This window comes from Nicotiana sylvestris, chromosome 6 (assembly GCF_000393655.2).
Source record: "Nicotiana sylvestris chromosome 6, ASM39365v2, whole genome shotgun sequence".
NCBI lineage: Eukaryota > Viridiplantae > Streptophyta > Magnoliopsida > Solanales > Solanaceae > Nicotiana > Nicotiana sylvestris.
This window is the reverse complement of record NC_091062.1, coordinates 200384951-200407457: the sequence shown is the minus strand read 5'-3', so window position 1 is coordinate 200407457 and position 22507 is coordinate 200384951. Positions and strand designations below refer to the sequence as shown.

Sequence of the window (22507 nt, the reverse complement as noted above, 5' to 3'; positions counted from 1 at the left end):
TGAGATTTGCCCCACAACCGTTAACTGAACGGCCTAGACCCAAAGCGAACAATATCACTAGTGGACTGGGCTGTTACACTATCACAGGTTAAAATTCACCGATCGAATCAAAAAATTTACACAACAAATGTATGTGTAACTTTCATCTTACTATATGAATAGTTAATGATGGCCATAGTGTGTACCCGATGCCTAAGCAGCATTTAGGCTAATTAATTAACGGCTTAACCTAATTGGTAATATAACATTCTAGACTTAGCTCATTGATTTTCTACTACTTACTGTCCATCTCCATCAATGACCCAATTTCTGCAGTGAACAAACGCTGTTTAATTGTATAAGAAGCTGATAATACTAAAAAGAAAGGACAGAAGTATAAAATCTATAATTACTACTGCCTATTTATGCTCAAATTAAAGGAAGCGATAGCTTAATCTCCCACTATATAGTATATAAAGCCACAAGCTTTAATGCATCTAGTTTAGGCAATTATGAAGTTTAAATGTAACATCCAATTGCACTATTAAGCAATATATTGGATTGTTGTTACATGTCGTTTCATATAATGTATCGTATTATATTATACTGCATTGTATAATTGTATTGTTTGATGAATATAACATTTGTATAGATTGTATCGTTTGCCGTCATTACCAAGAAAAACAAACTTGCAACATTGCCAAAAAAGGATACGGAGTAGAATTATTATATAAAAAAGTAGGGTAAAGAATAAAATATGATTATTCAATAATAAGGAAGGGCAAGATGAGAGGAAAAAAGCAACCAAAAAAAAAAGCGACGCCACCATAAAAAATCCGTCGTTCCATAAAGTGACACTTTTTGTTGTTACGTAACGATGGATTTGGCAATACAATACAATAAAATTTAAATAACAATGAAAACAAATATTATATTTAAAATAACAATACGATACAATACAGGTAACAACCATCCAAACAAGTTGTAAGTGGTACACACTTTAGTCAAATTGTGACTTTTTGACCTTTGAACTGTTTTACACTGACTGTAGAAATAAATAACTTACCCGTTAAATGTTGATGCATACTAAATACGTCCTTCGTTGATAATATTTCATATTATTGTTTTCTATAATTTTGAATTTAGGGATGAGAAGGGGGAATGAAGAGTTAAGAGCATTAAACCACGTGAAATTTATTTTCATAAGTACATAACTACCAATTATTTTATACCTTTAAAATCCACTTTCAAAACCAAAAACTTGGAACTAAATATGAAAAAACTTACGCCGATAGTAAAAGGCATCCGATCCCCAAGAAACCTTCATGTTGTTGAAAGAATTACTTTGGATAGTAAAATTCCTCCCAATTATTACTACTTTCACTAGGTCTTGAGCTCGAAGAATTCCAAAATTGAGATGAAATATTTTCATCGACTTGCTGGTAATTACTTGGTGCTTGTTGTACCAAAGATGTCATCGACGATGATTCTGAAATGGAAGTACTTGACAGTGGCGGATTTAACCATGAGTTTGCTGGTTCAGCAGTATTCAGTGTGTCAGGACCGAATCCTGCATAAGTATGAAAAAGAAAAAGTACATGAAATTAAATATATATTTCAGAATTCACGACTTTTAAATTTTGGACCCGCCACTAATATTATATACCTGATGTGTGATTAAATCTTGATGAATCAGCATTATTATTGCCAGTGAGAAGCAGCTGAGGGTAATGTTGTAATTGAGAGAAAGGCTTGAAATTATAATTTGGGAGAAAATTAGCAGCTGAAATATTAATTAATTGCTCTTGAGTAGTAGTAGCAGCAGTAGTAAGGTAACCAAATTCAGTTTTAGCTAAAACCCTTTCAGGGAAATTAAGCTTAGCTTTATTTCCTTTAAATTTAAGTGCAGCTTCATCATAAGCAATAGCAGCAGCTTCAGCAGTTTCAAAAGTGCCAAGCCAAACTCGAGCAGCTTTTTTTGGGTCACGGATTTCGGCTGCGTATTTTCCCCATGGTCTTTGCCTCACTCCTCTATAATGTCTTCTTCTTTCAATATTCCCTTCACATATATACAACACGTATAACAAAAAGGTATACCGAAGTTAGGAATTTTCTCGAGGGTATTCAAATTTGAAAGAAGTGAAAAAACAATTCTGACAAAGGGTGTTCAATATGTATTATATACCTATAAAACATAATATTTTACCTATATACACAGTGCAATTTTTCAATGAAGGGTGGTCAACTGTATATATATCATGAGTTCGAGTCGTTGAAGCAACCATTAGTGTTTGAATTAACGTAGGTTGTCTACATCACACCCCTTAGGGTACAACCTTTTCTCAGACCCTGCATGAACGCGGGATGTGTATTGTGTTATGCATCGAACTGTCTTTTTTTTTTTTTTAATTTACAAAAAGGTATATAAGTTGTTGGAAAAATTGGTTATGGAGAATAAGAATTAGCTTGAGACGTGTCTATAGGACACTGTCCTTAAGGATATTTCGGTCACACAGTGATAAATAAAATTAGGCGTATCCCCCAGGATTCAACAAGCTTTTCTAGTTATTAAACCGGGAACAGAACTAGTAGAAAACTCAAGAATGAAATGAGACTGGGAATATGAATTGAACTAGCAGAAAACTCAAGAATGAAATTAAACTGGGAATATGAATTGAACTAGCAGAAAACTCAAGAAAGAAACCCCGCATATAGGAGGAAAAGATGATTCAAAAAGTTGTATTAGAAAGTGTCTTTAGCTCTCCAAAGACATGTTTATATAGGCGTTGCTCCAACGGCTAGATAACGGCTAGTTAGCGGCTAGTTTGACTCTATTAATAATAACTTACTAAATAATAAGTAGATGTAAATATTGTTTCAAAGAGAAAAGATTTTCCAAGTCAAAATAAACATTATCTTTTGAGATATCACTAATTTTCCAACATAATTATCTCACACCATCATATAAAATGAACCTTAGTTCTACAATAGGTAATTAACTCGACATCTATCAAGCCCGATACAGTAATCTAAAAAATAGAGTGGGAACCTACAACTACAACAAATTAAATTAATTATGGTGTAAAAACTCTTTACATCGTTAGTGTATATTATACCTATCATCTTATAAATTAATTAGTCATCTTCTGGAAAAACCCTAATAAAATTTGGTTGATAATGAAAATCATCAACAACAAGTTGCAAATTAATACACATTATTTTTTCTGTCTTTAATAAAAAGGGGCTAAAAGAGAAGTTTGTTTCATAGTTTTGCATGATATACTAATCTGATTTTCATTACGAACTCATTAACCAAATGATATACAGTTAACCCTCTCTATAAAAACCTCGTTTGTTCTGATTTTTTTTTTTTTGGTTATTATAGTGAACTGTTATTATAGGAAACATGTATTATAACATGAAAAATAATTCCAAAGAAAGCTTGAACGTAACGTACGTTAGAGTAAAGTGTTATTAAAAAGGATGACGGTTATGAAGAAGTCTGACTGTACATATACCTTGTTGTTGATTGGGCTGAGGTTGGTTTTGCACAGAGAGATGATTTAGGGTATTTCCAGCAGCAGTAGTAATAGTAGAAGAAGTGTTGCCAATAACTTGAGAGAGGACAGAAACCATAGTAGACATATCTTGCTGAGATCGAGCTGCTGAGTACATATTAGGAAATATCTCATCTTTTTTCTCCTTCGATTCATTGGATGAAAAGGGCCTCTTGCCATTTCTAATTTGATCCACTTTTGCTACCTTTTAAAAAAAAATAAAAATCTTCAAGAGAAAACCTATGATTTTATTCAAACACAGTAGCTAATTAGGAGCTCTAACTTTGTACTAACTGCTGAAAGGAAAACACATGAAGAAGTTAAAAACAAAGAAAAGTGAAGATTGAAGAATGCGTATATATAGGAGTAAGAGAATAAAGAGGAAGGAAATGCTAGGGTTTACAACTATAGATTTATAGACTATGTGAACTACGTATCTAGAATGAGTGTAGATTTTATATTAATATTTATTGGTCATGCTAATTTGTCGTTACTGCTTATTTTACTAGGACATGAGCCTTGGAGTAACTTATTTCGCCGTGCACGAATCTGACGCTTACATCATGGTAGACTGTCTATATATATCACACCTCCTTGGTTGGGGCCGTTCCCTAGACCATGGTGAGCACGAAATATTTCGTGCACCGGACTACCCTATTGCTTATTTTACTACTACTACTATTACTACTACTACTCCTTCCGTTTCAATTTACGTGAACCTATTTGATTAGACACGGAGTTTAAAAAAAGATAGAAGACTTTGGAACTTGTGGTGTAAAATAAGGCATATATATTTGGTGTGGCTGTAAATCATTGCATAAATGTAAATTATTTCTAAATAAGGAAAGATGTCATTTTTTTTTTGGCATAAATTAAAAAGAAAATAGATTCACGTAATTAACTGAAACAGAGGGAGTATAATTTTTCATGGAAGAAACAAAAAAATTAGCGAACCACATACAAACATGAGTCCTAGCTAGCTAGTTGAGAATGGTGATAATTGTTTCTCATCGATATGAACAAGGAGTTCATAAAGCAAATACTAAGAATTAAGAAAAGAAATTAACTTGTAATTAAGACGCCTTTTAGTTTACAAAATCGTGAAATATTTCTGGTCGAACTTCCTGCTTTGTTCTTCGATATTACCTTTCTTTATTTTACTTCATTTTCCTACTAATTCTAAATTGAATATGCTTCTATCATTCTCCTCTTTAATACAAGAAGATAGAATTGAATCCTTCCCCCCCCCCCCCACCCCACAAAAAAAAAAAAGGAGGAGAAGAAAAAAGAGATGAAGAACTAATTTCTTTAAAGAGTTGCTTGCATAATGTCATATATGCCACTAGTGTCTTCCTTTCTACTCAACTGCTGTGTAAAGGAGAAGAATAAGCAAAAAAGGGAAATTCCTACATGACATGACAAATAATATTGTGTAATTATTGTTGAATTCACAATGTAAATTCTAAAGTCACTCGTTATATAGTTGGTACATATATCTTGCGATCTAAAGACTCCTAGTTTCCCGAAGTAATATAATAACCTATAAAAAAATTATGATTGTTTAGAAATTTATTCGTTAGATGTTCATCCTCATACTTCAAATATGCCTACCAGAAAACACATTTTCTTCTTGAGTTTTCCGGCTGAATGATTTCAAGAAGAAAATTGAGGGTAAACAATGAAAAATTGACTACAATAGTGAACCAGTGATAGCTCTATTATTGATGCTTGCAGCTGCAGGTCAAGTCAATACTTGTTCTAACAAATCATACGGGAAAATAAGATAGTGAAACAAACAATAAAAGGTGGAGGACTTGGTCATCTTATAGATTTTTTGTTATTGTCACCATCAACCCTGGTGGAACTGAACTTCATATCCACTCTTTATTTTTAATTTTATTCTCTTCTTTTATTTGAAATAATTTTGATAACGAAATTCTTACTCAAATAATTACCAAAAAAAAAAAAAAAAGGCTCTTACTCAAACATACGTCCATGCATGTATTCTCGCTTATCTTATTAATTTGTAAATTTTCTCCCCATTAATTTTTTCTTTATGGAAAATTTTAACATAGAGATAAGCATGATAAGACAATATAACTTCCCCTTTATTTTCTTCAAAATTTCGGAGCTTTTATATATACCCGTATATACTTAACTCCACTGGCAATTTTTTGGTGTGTGCACGCACGCGCCTGTGCTTATGTGTGTTAAGGCAGGTAAAGGAGGAGAACCTGAAATTGCTGCATAGAAAAACAAGTTGCTATGTAGGGGTGTTTGGTTCGGGGGGGGGGGGGGAAATACTTTTTAATTTTTCAATGTTTGGTTAGCTTAAATGTTTTGAAAAATATTTTTTTTATGAACGCATTTTTCTCTCAGCGGAGGAAAATATTTTCCTTATCAATAGAAGTAAAAAATATTTTTCAAAACTCCTTCTCAATATTTTTCACCCTACTCCCTACCCTCACCAACCCATCTCATACCCACCCACCCAGCCCCTCTCTCCGAAAAGGTTTTTTTTTTTCAAATTTCAGTTTTTTTTCCATCATCACCCATCCCGCTATCCCCCCACTCCCCGCAAAAAAAAAATTACCTTTTTTTATATAATTTCAAAATTTTGTTTTTTCGTTTTTCTGCACCAACCACCTCCCCACCCACCATCCCGCACAAAAAAAAGTTTTTTTTTTAAACTTTTTTTTTTTTGTAATTTCAAGTTTCTGTTTTTATTTTTTCTGCACACCCCCCCCCCCGGGGAAAATTAATTTTTTTTATATATTTTCAGTTTTAGTTTTTTCATATTTCGATTTACACGTTCGAAATTTTACAAGTTCCAAAGTTATGAGTTCGGAGGTTTATGTGTTTGGAAGTTTACGGGTTTAGAAATTATAAAGTTTACGGGTTCGAAAGTTTAGTGGTTCGTAAGTTTATGAAATTGGTGGGTCCGAAAGGTTGTTGGTTCGAAAGTTTATGGCTCATGTTTATTGTATCTAAATTATTTATGAATACTCTTGAGAAGTTATTTTCCTTAATTTGCATACCAAACACCGAAAAATGAATAAGATTGTTTTCCAAGAAAACATTTTCCATTATACCAAACACACCTCTAGTGTCTCTTGTTCAAATAAAACCACATTTGGTGGTTAAAGTTTTAACATGAGAACCTTATTAACAAGTTCACGGATAACATTTTAAAGGGAATAAAGAGAAAGAAAAAGTTGAAGGTTGAGGTGACATGATTACATAGTTCAACAATTTGACTTTGAATTTGAGAATTTGACGAGCTAAAATAGAACGTTGATTGTGTCAAAGCAAAGACTAATATAGCTTGGACATAACATATAGTCAAACGGAAGAAATAATGTTACTCCTATATATCAAACTGACGTTGCTTCTTTGGTCCGATCAAGGAATCCCTCATGTATCATGCAAAACGCTCTGATTCTATCCTCATGTATCATGCAAACATAGAAGCACTCTATTCAAGCAAGCATTTTTACGATCTAAACGCAGCATTTTCCAGTGGCTAGCTCCTTAAATAAAAGCATCCCGCGTTCATACAGGGTCCGAGGGAAGGGCCGCACCTTAAGGGCTAGCTCAGTGGCTAGCTTCTTAAGTATTTGGGATTAAATAGCCAAGTAATGTGTAGATACTCACAAAATGAAGTAATTGCAGCGTCCTCTCATCTAACGAGATTGAATTTACTCGATCAGTACAAAAGCAGTGAACTTCCATAAGAAAATTTTACCGACAAAATCAACAAATACATGATTATAAAGAAACATAATAAATTATACAAGCTTCTGGGAATATGAAAGAAAAGACGTAATCAGACATCCTAAAGTAAAACTATTGGCAACGTGGGAAAAAAGCTCGAAAATGGCAATTATAACGGAGCAATGCACGAATCAATATTTGTATGTACAATTCTTGTATGATCATAAAGTTGGCTGGATCCTTTTGAGCCGCATGTATTCCAAAAACTGGGAAGGTAATTCAGCTAAAAGTGATTGAAGGATCGAGGCATCTCCACCTGCAAATGAATGCAAAGGAATCAGATCACATACAGCGAAAGCCTACTCACACGAGTGTCAGTCTTGGAAGAGGACGTTTGATTTATCCTATTCAATCAGAGAGAGCTCGTTGTTAAGCATCACAATGACCTACTTTGTACATCCCGGAATGGGACAAATTGGACTATGTCACGCACTGCAACACGTCCACGTGTTGATTCAAGCCTCTCTTTATCAGCATCTAAAATCTGTGAACATACAATATGGGACCATTAGTCGATTTAATACCATGATATGCTACATGTGGAGAAATATTAAATACATACCTCCATTTCCTTGTAATCTGCTCCTCCTACCCCAACAATAAGAATTGACAATGGCAAATCCGCAGCATGAACAAGGGCATCCATTGTTTCTTGCAGATCTGTTATCACTCCATCCTGGAATTTTTGTAATAATATAGTTCAGCATCAACATGAATATATGAAATTCAGCCACAAATGTCCATGATAAAATTCAGCCTCGACAAAAATCAGATAGAAGAGCTTCACTCAAAGTGAAATTCAAGTTTAAGGTTTTCCACACTATTGTAATCTATGTTGCTCGGACACGCCGAAAATGTGTCCGGATACGTGTCGGATCCTCCAAAAGTGGTGCATTTTTTAAGGATCCGACACGGGTGCGGCTACATTTTGGAGAGTCCTCGCAATTTAGATTGTAATGCATTTCAGTGATTTTTTTCTGTGTAAATACACATATATGTCTAGATACCAGTACCATTTGCCTAGCTTAACTTAGCAAGGCTTGATGGTAAATCAGGTTAATGTTACAAAGCAAAGTTCATACTTCAGATGTTTGAGAAGAGATCAGTTGGCTATAACTCTAATCAGTGAAAGCCAACAAGATAGCACATAACGGTTAACATTTAACTTTATCTAAAAACCACGATCATCAGGAAATAAGATGAGAATACAGTGGTCATCCAAATTGAAAAAGAGATAGTTTACGCTTACAAACTGAGATGTACCGTGATTATTAACAAAGTGAAATACTTTCGCTCGCCCTTCATCAAAGACTTATTTGCTATATCTGCAGCTGATGTAATCACTGGTCCGAATATAGTTGGTCCTGCAAGTGAAACATTAAAAAGGGCACTCATGTATGCCGTCATGATACCCTGGATTCCTTGCACCTAGAATAAGAAAATACTGATTAATAAAATGCGATGAAATAAATAGAAATAAGGGAATTAAACATTAAGATATAATAAATTTGGCACATGTAATGATCTTCTGCGTACCTCACAGTAGTCACTGCTTCCATTTAGATTGAAGCAATGAGACACAGGGCCATCAATTGGCCGCGCTCCGAACCCCCAAGCAGGATAATGTTGGTCTTTATCGTAAAAATGTAAGACCTCTCCAACTTCCAAGATTGCCTGAAAATTGAAATCCGATTCAATTAAGTCATTCATATGAAGGATACATATGAGATCATTATGCACAAGACCATTTTCTCACTTTCTGATAAGCATTTGGCCTTCCTGAAGGATCGATATAATGCAATGAATCAGGTAAGCGCGGATTCCCATTAGAAGCTGACAAACACAAGTTATGTGAGAAACAAATGCATGCCGAGCTGCCAAACAAAAAAATCCAAAACCCACAGCACAAGATAGCCGAGAGAAACAAATAAATGTAAGCCAATTAACAGAATTGACATAATAGATGCATATCATTTGTAGGTGGCAATCAAACTTTGTCATACTATTACATCTTTCAATTTATCCAAGCAGTTCTAACTGTAATGACATTAAAGCTTGCTTGTGAAGGTGGAGTTAAAATGCAACAAGTTAGCTAAATTCAAGGTGATATTGTACATTCACACAGACAATCACAGTCTACAGAATTATGAGCATTCCAAGAGTAGAAATTTCAAATCCAGTATAAGGTAGCAGGACCCAGTGGAATAGTTGAAGTGCGTGCAAGTTGGCCAGGACACTACCGTCATTAAGAAAAAAGAATAGGAACTTCAAACCCTAAGGTGGCTCAATCTTGAACCCCCCACCCCCCCCACCCCCACCCCCACCCCGATACCAAAAAGAAAGACGGAGGTCAGAGATCCTCCATGATAATCATCACATTGGTGAAGGCAATATCCCCATGCTTAGCTACAGAAACATAACTCTTGCTCAAACCTGATATCGTGAAAGACAAAAGAGTAAAAATCGTATGCATAGGTACACCAACACATACCAGTAAAGTCGATGGCCACCATGAAGTTAAGTTCATAGCCGCATGCCAAGTAATCGAGGAATGTATGCTGGGTTTTCTCGAAGAAGATATCCACAAAAAGCTGACTCTTTAGGACCTGGCAAAATCAGTGACCTTGATGACCAAAGGCAGAAAGTTTAAAGTAGAAGTATCATTTCCTGCACTACTTGGACATTTTACTTTTGATTATGATGTTTTTTAGTAGAATATTTTGTTGGACAAGATTGGGCATGTCCAATCTTCATGTTTCATTTGAGGAGATATGGTTACGTATGCCCTTCCTTCATGTATTTACTTTTTGGATGCTAATATATGACATAGGGATCAAGGCCTAACACACCACCACTCTGGTGGCTTTTCATATAATTAAAAAGTATCTTTTCCTGACAATATATACTTTTTACCTTGTTTTGTGAATTTGGTCCCACGGCAGCTGGTATGAAAAGATTTGCGGCCGAACCAGCCGAGTGCAACATTTCCAAATCTGCTAGTGATTTCTGAACCTTTCTGACAATTGGCATAGGAGAAAGACTGTCAGTTTCCAGTCTGTAGAGGTCAGAACTGATGGAAAGATGAAGGAAAGATCATTTACCCAATTAAATCATGTTTTCCGTTTGTGTTGAAGTCATAACACTCAATAGTCAGTGGGCTGTCCTGCATTTGTTCAAATGTTATTGATATCATAATCCAGTTTTCAAGCATACTTCGAAGAATGACTATTGAGCAGAAGATGCATCCCCATCAATTTATTAAAATTACTGGTTGTACATTTTAAAGCTAGACAGGAATAATATTAGACGAGAAATGGTTGGTTGTACTCCAAAGAATCCCATCAACCTAAATATGCTAATAGAATCAGAAAATACAACAACAAACCCAGTATAATTCCACAAGTGGGGTCTGGGAGGATAGTGTTTATGCAGACCTTACCCCTACCTTCGGGAAGGTAGAGAGGCTGTTTCTGATAGACCCTCTGCTCAAGGAAAGAAGCAAAAGGAAGCAGTAACAAATAGAATTAGAAAATCCCATGTTAAATTAAAGAGCAAATACATGGAAATTATTCTCAGTGTAAACACACGATCTGCCAAAATTTAGTACTACCAATTGCATGGGCATCCCTCAACTCATTGGTGTGTAAATGATAACTAGCTACACTTAAAAGCCGAGTTATCTACCATTGAGTTAGCAATCCAAAGAAAATATGGCTAAAGGCTACATCAAAAGTATTTTCTTTTTCACAAATTTCAAAATTCATACAGAAAGTTCTAGCAATTTCACACTTGCTCATACCGACATCTAATTCACATGGAATAGCACATGGTCCCAAAAAGAGACACACTAGCTCATAGAAAAATCTGATTCAAAGGTTTTCCTGTTCCTCACTTTCAAGGTTCTACATTTTAGGGGCACACTAACTCATAGAAATTTGCCAAGCACATGGAAGAACATTTCTTTTACCTTACTTCCAACTTGTTCAATATTCACTGAAACTGGTTTCCAATTTGGATTATGATCGTCTTTTATAACTTCTGTTTTGCAAATTGGAACCACCATTCCACTCTCAGTAAATTTGGATATCACCAAAAATGGATCCTGCCACAAGCAGTAAGATTTTGTATTTATATCCATTACGCAATTCAAAACGACAAAAGATAAAACTATTCTAATGAGGTCTTACACTTTTTGAAAACAAATCCTTGGACACTAATTCTGAACATCTCAGTCTCAACTCTACAGTAGTCTTTGAGGCAACACTTTCTTCTGCACAAACAGTAAGCTTCCCTGAATTTTGGGTCTGCGCTGGACCAGAAGATTGTTCTCCACGTATCAGGTCTAAGGTCAGGGACTTGTTTGACTTTGTGACAATCTACAAGCAAATCCAATATCATTGGATTAATGAAAAAAAACTAGCTTCATACAAACAGCTATACTGATCCTGAAATCGTTAAATGGAAAGAAGAATAGCTGCATGCAAGAACATAAACAGGAGAAACAGATCAAACAGGTTTAAAGCAGGCATCAAATGCGGTTATTATCTTGCTGATAACATTTATAAACTTAGAAAAAAATCAAGCAGAATACGTTGACCATCACGCAAATCCACAATGTTTTTAACTACTGACCAACACACAAGATGATAAAAATAGGACTAGTGTAGCAACATTTTGCTAACCCTGAGTAACAGATATGATAAAACTGAACTCTGAACAATATATTCTCAAGCACCCAGTGGTGGGTTATTCATAACTGAGTTACACACAGTATAGAGCCTTAAATGTGAAATATATCTTCTCTTTGCACTTCAGTTCATTTAAAAATTACACCCCCAATATTGAGCCATGCCCTTGTCTCTTACACCATAAGTAAGAGAACTATGCTCACATTATAAATTCAAAAGCAAAATATTGTATTGGGAAGTGATCCGCACCTCAGCTAATGTGCAACTAGCCTCGCCAAGAAAGTGCTGCTCCTCCAGTTTAATCATCTGTACAAGTTATGCAAATTTCGATGTGTTAACCCTGAGCCATGATTATATATGTTTGTATCCTTTAATATTGTTTGAAAAATTAAAATGGTTTAATCTTTGGCCATAGTCAGAAAATGATGGACCAAATAAGTGAATTGCAAGGCACATGCCGTACTCATCAGGTAATATATGAAAGTTACTATCCAACAGCCTGCACAGATGACAATGAAGCAGAATGAAGAAAATGGAAGCAGAAACGGTCAACTTTGCATGTTTATCTTACTACTGATCTACTGCAAGTCCAAGTGAGTCAGGAGAAGTTCATCGCTAATTTTAGGTTCTGCCGATAGAAAGGATAACGTAAAATACCATATGCATGACTTTGAAACCAAATACTAATGAGGAAATCTGAGAAAAGAAGAGCACATTTAGATGTACAAGAAAATTAACGAATATTCCAAACCATAGTACCTGGGATGCTAAAATAGTAGCAGTCTATAAGTTAAAAGATATACCTAACAAAGTGACTGTATGAACTTGAAGTTGTCTTACAAATCTTATCTAGAAGACCTTAAAATCTAGAGAAGTGCCCGTTTGGCCAAACTTCCAAAATCCATTATTTTCAAAAGCATTTTTTGTCAAGTGGAGTTCCAGAAAAACGTACTTTCATATCGTATCAGTTTGCATTGGGCAAATCATCCGAGAAGCTCTTTTGTTAGTATTATAGAAGCAAAAGCGTCTGGCTAGTCTTTTCAAAGGCGCTTTTGAGCAGCAGAAAGACAGCTTCTTTCCCATGGTAGAAAAACCGCTTCTATTACTTCTTCTTTCTTTTTTGATAAGGTAAATTTGGTTAAGCAAACAGCACCAAGATGGTACTGCAGAACAAGTATTATTACTTCTCAAAAGCACTTATTTATTTCCAGAAGTTTGGCCTAACACCTTAATTCTCCTAATAAGAACTTTTCAAATTTAAAAAATTAAAGCGTAAGATTCCTAGAAGCTTGGTGAAACAGACCAAAAGTTTAGTTCCATCCACAACAGCAGCATATCCTCACTAGAGTTTCTTGGAAGTTTGGTAACATACCCATGCTACAACGATGACTACCAATTTTTACCTGATGCTTTCAGTTAAATGGTCTTAACTACAAATTCTGGCAATACTTCAAGAATAAAAGTTCTTGAAAGAGCACTCTTGAGACATATATGCAGGCCACATAGTTGATATGTTGAATTCAAAATCTAGCGCATTGGTGGTAGATATTGTGAGAAAGCACGGGAGAAAATATATTATTGATTGATAATGACAATGATACAATGAGCCCTATATATACAATACATGTCTTACTCCTAATACATATGGGATTAGGGTTATTTACTACTATTTATACAATGAAACTAACACTCCCCCTCAAGCTGGTGCATATAAATCATATGTACCAAGCTTGTTACATATATAACTAATACGAGTACTAGTGAGGGACTTGGTGAAAATATTAGCAAGCTGATCGTTCGACTTCACAAATTTTGTAGCAATATCTCCCGAGAGTATCTTTTCTCTAACAAAGTGACAGTCAATCTCGATGTGTTTAGTTCTCTCATGGAACACTGGATTTGACGCAATATGAAGAGCAACTTGATTATCACACACAAGTCCCATCTGACTAATCTCACCAAATTTCAACTCCTTGAGCAACTGTTTGATCCAAATTAGCTCATATGTGGCCATAGTCATTGCTCGATATTCTGCTTCTGCACTAGACCGAGCAACCACATTATGTTTCTTGCTCTTCCAAGACACCAAATTTCCCCCTACTAAGACACAATATCCAGACATAGAACGTCTATCAAAAGGTGATCCTGCCCAATCAGCATCTGAGTATCCAACGATCTACTCATGGCCTCGACCTTCAAACAATAAGCCTTTGACTGGAGCTGATTTTATATATCGAAAAATGCGGATAACTGCATCCCAATGACTATCACAGGGAGAATCCATAAACTGACTCACAACACTCACAGGAAAGGAAATGTCAGGTCTAGTCACTGTGAGGTAATTTAATTTACCAACCAACCGCCTATATCTTGCAGGATCGCTAAGAGGCTCCCCTGTCCTGGCAGAAGTTTAGAATTCGGATCCATCGGAGTGTCAACAAGTCTACAACTTGTCATTCTTGTCTCCTCAAGAATATCTAAGGCATACTTCTGTTGTGAGATCACAATACCTGAGCTAGACTGAGCGACCTCAATACCCAGAAAATACTTTAATCTGCCCAGATCCTTAGTCTGAAAGTGCTGAAAGAGATGTTGCTTCAACTTACTAATACCATCCTGATCATTGTCGGTAATAACAATATCGTCAACATAAACGACCAGATAAATACAGAGATTTGAAGCAGAATATCGATAAAATACTGAGTGATCAGCTTCACTACGAGTCATGCCAAACTCTTGAATAACTGTGCTGAACTTACCAAACCAGGCTCAAGGAGACTGCTTTAGACCATAGAGGGACCGGCGCAACCGACATACAAGGCCACTACACTCCCCCTGAGCAACAAAACCAGGTGATTGCTCCATATAAACCTCATCCGCAAGGTCACCGTGAAGAAAAACATTCTTAATGTCCAACTGATAGAGAGGCCAATGGCGAACAGCAGCCATGGATAGAAAAAGGCGAACTGATGCAATTTTAGCCACGGGAGAGAAAGTATCACTGTAATCGAGTCCAAATATTTGAGTATATCCTTTGGAAACAAGACGAGCCTTAAGTCGATCAACCTGGCCATCTGGACCAACTTTGACTGCATACACCCAACGACAACCAACAGTCGATTTACCTGAAGGAAGAGGAACAAGCTCCCAAGTACCACTCGTATGTAAAGCAGACATCTCGTCAATCATAACCTGTTGCCATCTGGGATGAGACAGTGCTTCACCTGTAGACTTAGGGATGGAAACAGAGGACAAAGATGATACAAATGCACAATGGGATGATGAGAGACGATGGTAACTTAAATCGATATAATGAGGATTAGGATTAAGTGTGGACCATATACCTTTCCGTAGTGCAATCGGTTGATTAAGAGGAGATAAGTCTGCAGTATTAGCAGGGTCAGGTGCAGGACGTGAATCAGCTGGGCATGATGCTGGGGGCGGACGACGATGATAAGTCAGGAGTGGTGGAGCTGTAGAAGGTTGAACTGGACTAGGTGGTGACACTAGAGCTATAGGTGGTGGAGTTGTAACTGGAACTGTAGGCGGTGGAGCTATGGAGGAAGATGAATGGGAGATAGGGACTGAATCTCCAAAAGAAGGAACAGGTAGCACCTCAGAAATATCTAAGTGATTAACTGGACCTGTGAAGTATGATTGGGTTTCAAAAAAGGTAACATCAGCAGACATAAGAAATCGCTGAAGGTCAGGAGAATAACATCAATATCCCTTTTGCGTTCTCGAGTAACCCAGAAATATGCACTTAAGAGCACGAGGAGCTAACTTATCTTTTTCTTGAGTAAGGTCATGAACAAAGCACGTACTCCCAAAGACACGGGGTGGAAGAGAGAACAAAGGTAAGTGGGGAAACAGGACAGAGAATGGAACTTGATTTTGGATAGCTGAAGATGACATACGATTAATAAGATAACAAGATGTAAGAACTGCATCCCCCCAAAAACGCAGCGGAATATGAGATTGTATGAGTAGGGTACGAGCAGTTTCAATAAGATATCTATTCTTTCTTTCAGCTATCCCATTTTGTTGGGATGTGTACGGACAAGATGTTTGATGAATAATCCCATGGGAGTTCATAAACTGCTGAAATGGGGAAGACAAATATTTTAGGGCATTATCATTACGAAATGTGCGGATAGAAACCCCAAATTGATTTTGAATTTCAGCATAGAAGGTCTGGAAAATAGAAAACAACTCAGATCGATTTTTCATCAAAAATATCCAAGTGCACCTAGAATAATCATCAATGAAACTGACAAAGTAGCGGAATCCTAAGGTAGAACTAACCCGACTAGGACCCCAAACATCTGAATGGACTAAAGTAAAAGGTGACTCTGCTCGATTGTCAAGACGCCACGGGAAATGGGAGCGGGTATGCTTACCGAGCTGACACGACTCACACTCTAGAGTGGACAAGTGAGATAAGTCAGGTACCATTTTCTGAAGTTTTGACAAACTGGGATGTCCTAACCATTTATGTAATAAATCTGGTGAATCAGTAACGGGAGAAGTTATTGGAGGAAAACAAGATGCGAGTCCATGTGATTTTGCAAGGATAAGGCAATAAAGTCCATCTGGTTCACGTCCGGTACCAATGATCCGCCCTGTACTGCGTTCCTGTATAAAAACAAGGTCATCAAGAAATAAAACAGTAGATTTAAGTGATTTGGCTAAGCGACTAATGGCTATGAGATTAAAAGGGTTACCAGGAACATAAAGACCCGAGTCTAAAGGTAAGTAAGGAAGTGGACTTGCTTGACCTATTGCAGTTGTCATGGCTTGAGACTCATTGGTCATTGTGACTGTTGGAAGAGATTGAGAATATGAGATACTAGTAAAAAGAGATTTGTTACCAGAAATATGATCAGATGCACCTGAATCAATGACCTAAGACTCAGAAGGTGAAGATTGGGAGACACCAGTCATGCTACTATTTGTTAGAACAACGGAGGTTAATCCTGAAGATGTCTGTTTACGTGCTTTGTACTGAAGGAACTCAATATAATCCGGTAAAGAAACCATCTGGATTGGATTTATTGCATTTAATCCAACGGATTGTGAGCTAAAGGCTTCAGGTACGAATTCCATTATAATATCGTGCCGGAAAAAGCAGAAAATTGCTGGGATCATTGTTCACGCTGGAAAAATCAATGTAGCTCGCTGGAAAATTCCAAAGTTGTCGGAATCTGTCGGAAATAGTACCAATGGACTCGGAATTTCAAGGAGATGAAGTTGTCCTGAGAAATTTTTTCAAAATCTGACCGGAACACGCGTCGGCGCGTGTGACAGACGCGCCGCCGGAAACAGTTCTTCGACAGGCGCGTGGCTAACTATTTTCCGGTGATTTTTTCTGGAGTTTGGTCGGATCTCTCTTGTTAACCTTGTGGTGGTGTTGGATTTTGCACAACACTGATAATTAGTGACTTTGACGCAATTAGTCACTTAGGTCACCGGAAAATTGCACGGTGACTGAGTTCTTTCTTCCCGGATATCTGGAATGACGCACAACGATCTCTTCTCACCGATGCTCTGATACCATGTGAGAAAGCACGGGAGAAAATATATTATTGATTGATAATGACAATGATACAATGAGCCCTATATATACAGTACATGTCCTACTCCTAATACATATGGGATTAGGATTATTTACTACTATTTATACAATGAAACTAACAGATATTAAAGGAATCACCCTAGGTAATCCATGAGGAAAAAAAATAAAAAATAGTATAGATACAACGTGATAGAGCAGGTATCACATTACATAGTCAAAATTAGTAAACCAGCAGTCCCTCTGATCATCAATTTCATCATTCTCAAGTCTTCTCATAATCCGTCCCAAGGTTAGGTGAAAATCAAATAGTTATAAATGCTTCAGAACTAAAGTTTAATCCTATATGACGGGCAAAAGACTATTTGATTAATTGCCATGGGAGCAATCAGAAAAGTATCATACTTAGAAATCCTAAAAAATAACACATATATACCTTGACATCTTGATTGTGAAATTGAGTGTCAACATCACAGACACGAAACCTGAGATAAAGGGAATCTTGTAAGACAGAAAAGCTGTATCTAATTGACAAAAACCAGGATCTGAAGTGTCAAAGACTCACACCAAATTCTGCACTGTCTCAAAATGATAGGCAATAGTATACTTTGTAATCCACTTGGGATTCAATGAGTTCAGAACTACTTCAGTACGGGCAAGCTCTTGCAATGAACCATCTCGTCCTTTTGAATATATGACTACCATAGGGTCACTCTGTAAACAATACAAGATTCAGAGGAGAGCATGATGACTTGGTAAAGACAAAAATATCTTTACATCAAGAAATGGAGAATGATGCTAGCAAATAGAAAAAAAGGGCAGCTCGGTGCACTAAGCTCACGTTATGCGCGGGGTCCGGGGAAGGGCCGGACCACTAGGTCTATTGTACGTAGTCTTACCCTACATTTGTGCAAGAGGCTATTTCCACGGCTCAAACCCATGACCTCCTGGTCACATGGCAGCAACTTTACCAGTTACGATGCTAGCATGGATTGTAAATTAACAAGGGGACCATCCATAGAACTAAGACAATGACAATCTACTAGAAAAAAGGGACAGAGAGGGAGGGGAGACAACAACCAACATACAAAAGAATAGACTCCTAAGAGTTTTAGAAGAAAAATACACGAAAATGTGTCCCTTAATTATATAGTATAATGAAATAGGATACTTCTTGGTTAGGTGGACACTAGTTCGTTCAACATCATAGAAATATGCAAACTATTAACCCCGCAAAGTCAATAAGTTTCTAAAATGCCAGTTTAGAAGGGAAGTCCATTAAAAAAAAGTTGTGATATCTGTGGTATTGCGAAAGACAATAACTTTCCATCATTAATTCTGGAGTGAGTCTGACAATGTGGCATTTTCCACTAAACCATATTTCAAAAGCTAGCCATAGATATAAATGGAAGATATCAGATAATAGCAAGGAGCAGCATATACTATTCATTCATCAATATGTATGATTGATACCATGGTTCTGAAGTGTAGTTCCATCAACCTTTCACCACACTAGTTTGCCTCTAGAACCTAGTGCTGGACTTTGGAGGATATCATATGTAAAATAAGTGAATGATCTTCTAGGTGTACATCTAAGTATTAACACTGATCCCTGATAATGATTTCGCTAATGAAATGAAAAACATTCTGACTGCAAATATTCAGTGTATTACTCCAATTATGGAAATGAAGTTACATAAATTGCACAAAATTTGAAAATAGTAATTATCGTGAAGCAGTGTTACCATGAATCACATCACATGAAAGTCAGTGTTTGTCATTCACATTACTAAACTCTAATTAATAAGGAACAAACCTTGGAAAGCACATCGCGATCACGCAAACTGGTAGCAGATAGAGACAACTGCACGTGAATAGAATAGTTTAAACCAGAAAGTACTGAAAAAGGAATATTTCAATATTCATAGCACAGGTTAATCGTCAATGCTTAATTTTGTCATGGGCTAATAGCCAAGAACTAGAATGGTTAAGTAGTTTACCAACAGTGATTAAGTTGCAAAATGATATTATGCTGCAAAAAGATCAATAAGAAGCTCATACAATGTGGAAAAATTCAAACGATATAGATTACTTCAAAGTAACAGCATCAGTATAGTTACGTCATAAGAAAACCAAAAGTTGGAGAATTTATCATCAATCTGAAACACATCACATACTTTATCTTCCTTCTTCATAGCACAGTAAAATATTATTAAGCCAACAGTAGGTCAGTAATCCTTTTATGCAACTTGGCAGCCTTCAAATTTGTATTTGGCCTATCGTCCCCTGGGCCATCTTTAGAGAATTGTGAGGATGCAAAAGATATCCAACTACAAAAATTGATATAGCAACAGCTCGACTCCTTAAAAAACACCTTTAGCTAGAAGTCTGAGCTTTTGGATTTGAATTAATAACTATTCCCATACTCGAAATAGGCGACCTTTTAGTTTATAGAAGCACAAGTTAAATGTTTTGAGATGACTGCATTTGTAGTTTATATCACTTTTAAGGTGATATCTACATTCTAACTTAAGAACCAAAACTAAATAGGTCAACTTTACTCCGCAGTCAAACTTAATTGATTTAAGTCTTGATAAGTGGAAAGTGGCAACGGAACAAAAGAAGCACCTTTTCAAAAGCTGGAATCTCAATCCTGTTAATCAAAGCATACGTCACGTTCATACTGTACTTTAATCACATACATAGACTGAGAACCCTTATTTAGCTGCAGCATACTATCATGCACCCTAAAGTCAACTAACATTTCCTCTTCTGACTTCTCCCTCATATATTTTTCTCTTTTCTACACTGACTGAGATATTGAAACATGGATAAGGTACACTTATGTTATTTGCATTACATTCTCCGAAAACTTGTAAGACCAGTGGATGACAAAACATGAAAATGGGCTAGAGGAGGTATAGCCATATCAAAGATCACATGCATCCGTAGGTAGGCAAACTATGGTAATATACACTGATCAATCAATATCAATCAACTACACCTCAACCCGAAACTAGTTGGAATCGGCTATACAAATCCTCTATAGGTACTTCTTGTATACGGGAGTTTCTCCCTTTTGATTAATACAATTTACCTTATAAAAAAAAAACAAATCCTCTATAGGATACTGCCTAATTGAAAACTACGGCAAACTACAAGAGCAAATTTTTTAATTAAGTACTCTTCTGCTCTCATCCTTCCACATCCATTGCTCACACACACCCAACACCATCTGCTTGGAAATGAACAAGTTACTTTCCAATCTTTGCTGTGATTCACCTATAGTACCCTCTCCAACTAATACTTCAGTTTAGTAATATAATACAGTTTGTTTCTCTGTTGTGGACAAGCATACAATCCCTTAACATAGATATAGAACAAACTGAACTAGAAAAGTCAAAATGTTGAGAGAAACGTCTAATCGAGCTGGTGGTTCAGCAATCACACAATAAGGCAGTTTCTAGAATCTTCTGCCCAAAGTCAATGCCAATTCAACTTGCAAGTCCAATCTGATAAATGACAAGAAACAGTACTATATCCTCACCTAACACGAATTCCCCATCAAGGATCTTAATCAACCACAATCATCCAACTAAACTCTAAAAATATCACAGTAAAATGTTGATGACAGATCTAATCAGGCTGCCAGTTCAGAAAGGGCATAATACAGTAGTTTCGAATTCTTCTCACAGTCAAAGCCAAGTCAACGATACATAAATCCGCACCATTAGTAGGAAAAAGAAAACAAAAAAAACAGAAATTTGTCATCTGATAACACACAGTATAGGAAAATGTGAAAAAACAGAGCGAGTGAAGAACCTCGACATGCGAGTAGACGCCGTCGTAACCGCGAGACTTGAGGAGAGCATCAACGGCTTCGTTATGACCGTTGTTTGGATTAGCCACGTAAGCACCGGTACCGCCAGCTGCCGAATGTCCACCGTTCTCGTTGGAGCAGCAATTTCCCATGGCAGCTACAATTTCAGGAAGCAACAAATCCAAATGTCTACTCTTGTGTGTGCGCGCGCGCGGAAACTTCAGCTGCTAGCTTACTAGTGTAATGGGCGTTGAATATGGAAATTTGGAAGAGAGAGAGAGAAATGGAAGAAGGGACAGTAGAAATTGAGATTGACCCACCATTGTGGGCCACCTACTGCCAATAATCAAATAAAAATGCTCATTTATTCCAATTATCTGGCTTTGCTTATTTATTGTTTTATGGCAATTGGCTTCTGCTAAAGAAAATTTGATAATTTCCTACGTGTTCTTCAATATTCTGCCAAAAGACTCCGATTCCGAATCACTGACCGGTAAGTGAAAATGGCATATAACATTTACAAGCAAAAAGAAGCCAAAATCAACCAATGCAGCTATATAAGCTTCGAATCTTTGGATATCAGGCAAAATATATACATATTATTTGAGATATGTACACATATATAAATACATATATTTTTTACCGAAATTATTGGGGGATAACCAGGGGCAGAACTAGAGTACGACCTATGGGTTCGGCTGCAACCCAATAGCATGTATTTGTCTGAAGAAATTTATTAAAAATATATATAATTTATTAATTTGAAACCTAGTAACTTAGACATAATAAATTCTCGAACCCATAAATTTTAAATCATAAATCCGCCTATGAGGTAACCCCTACCTTAAGGGTAGGTCCGCTTCTTCTATATATATATATATGTTGTATGCAGTAGTTCATAGTGTCGATACTTTTATTCTACCTGTTCCGAAATAATGCCACTATTACTAATGATAGATAACAACGTGCTCATCATTTTCAGTTCCATTTATATAAATACATGTTGAAATTGCGTATGTTAAGTTCGAATTTATTATCACGAAGTAATGAAATAATAGTATTCTAAAGTTATTAACTCGAAAATAATAATAGCGCCCGCTTTAACTAGTGGAAGACT

General features: G+C 36.4%; 2 protein-coding genes across 2 annotated transcripts; both read right to left on the bottom strand.

The window, feature by feature from the left end:
- Window positions 1–1148: 1148 nt before the first annotated feature.
- On the bottom strand, window positions 1149–3867 carry LOC104212274 (ethylene-responsive transcription factor ERF113-like). The gene is made up of 3 exons (XM_009761497.2): window positions 3498–3867; window positions 1646–2038; window positions 1149–1549 (listed from the first exon to the last, which is right to left on the bottom strand). Exons 1-3 carry the CDS (start codon window positions 3652–3654, stop codon window positions 1320–1322), a joined length of 780 nt encoding a protein of 259 aa, XP_009759799.1. The 5' UTR covers window positions 3655–3867; the 3' UTR covers window positions 1149–1319.
- A 3408-nt stretch (window positions 3868–7275) lies between these two features.
- LOC104212275 (protein BONZAI 1-like) lies at window positions 7276–21719 on the bottom strand. Its single transcript, XM_009761498.2, has 16 exons — window positions 21393–21719; window positions 19387–19434; window positions 18136–18284; window positions 18007–18055; window positions 12248–12304; window positions 11498–11686; window positions 11278–11412; window positions 10412–10473; window positions 10224–10326; window positions 9802–9916; window positions 9067–9143; window positions 8847–8984; window positions 8574–8738; window positions 7873–7986; window positions 7701–7794; window positions 7276–7566 (listed from the first exon to the last, which is right to left on the bottom strand). The coding sequence occupies exons 1-16, from the start codon at window positions 21540–21542 to the stop codon at window positions 7472–7474; spliced, it is 1740 nt and encodes a 579-aa protein (XP_009759800.1). The 5' UTR covers window positions 21543–21719; the 3' UTR covers window positions 7276–7471.
- Between the last annotated feature and the right edge of the window lie 788 nt (window positions 21720–22507).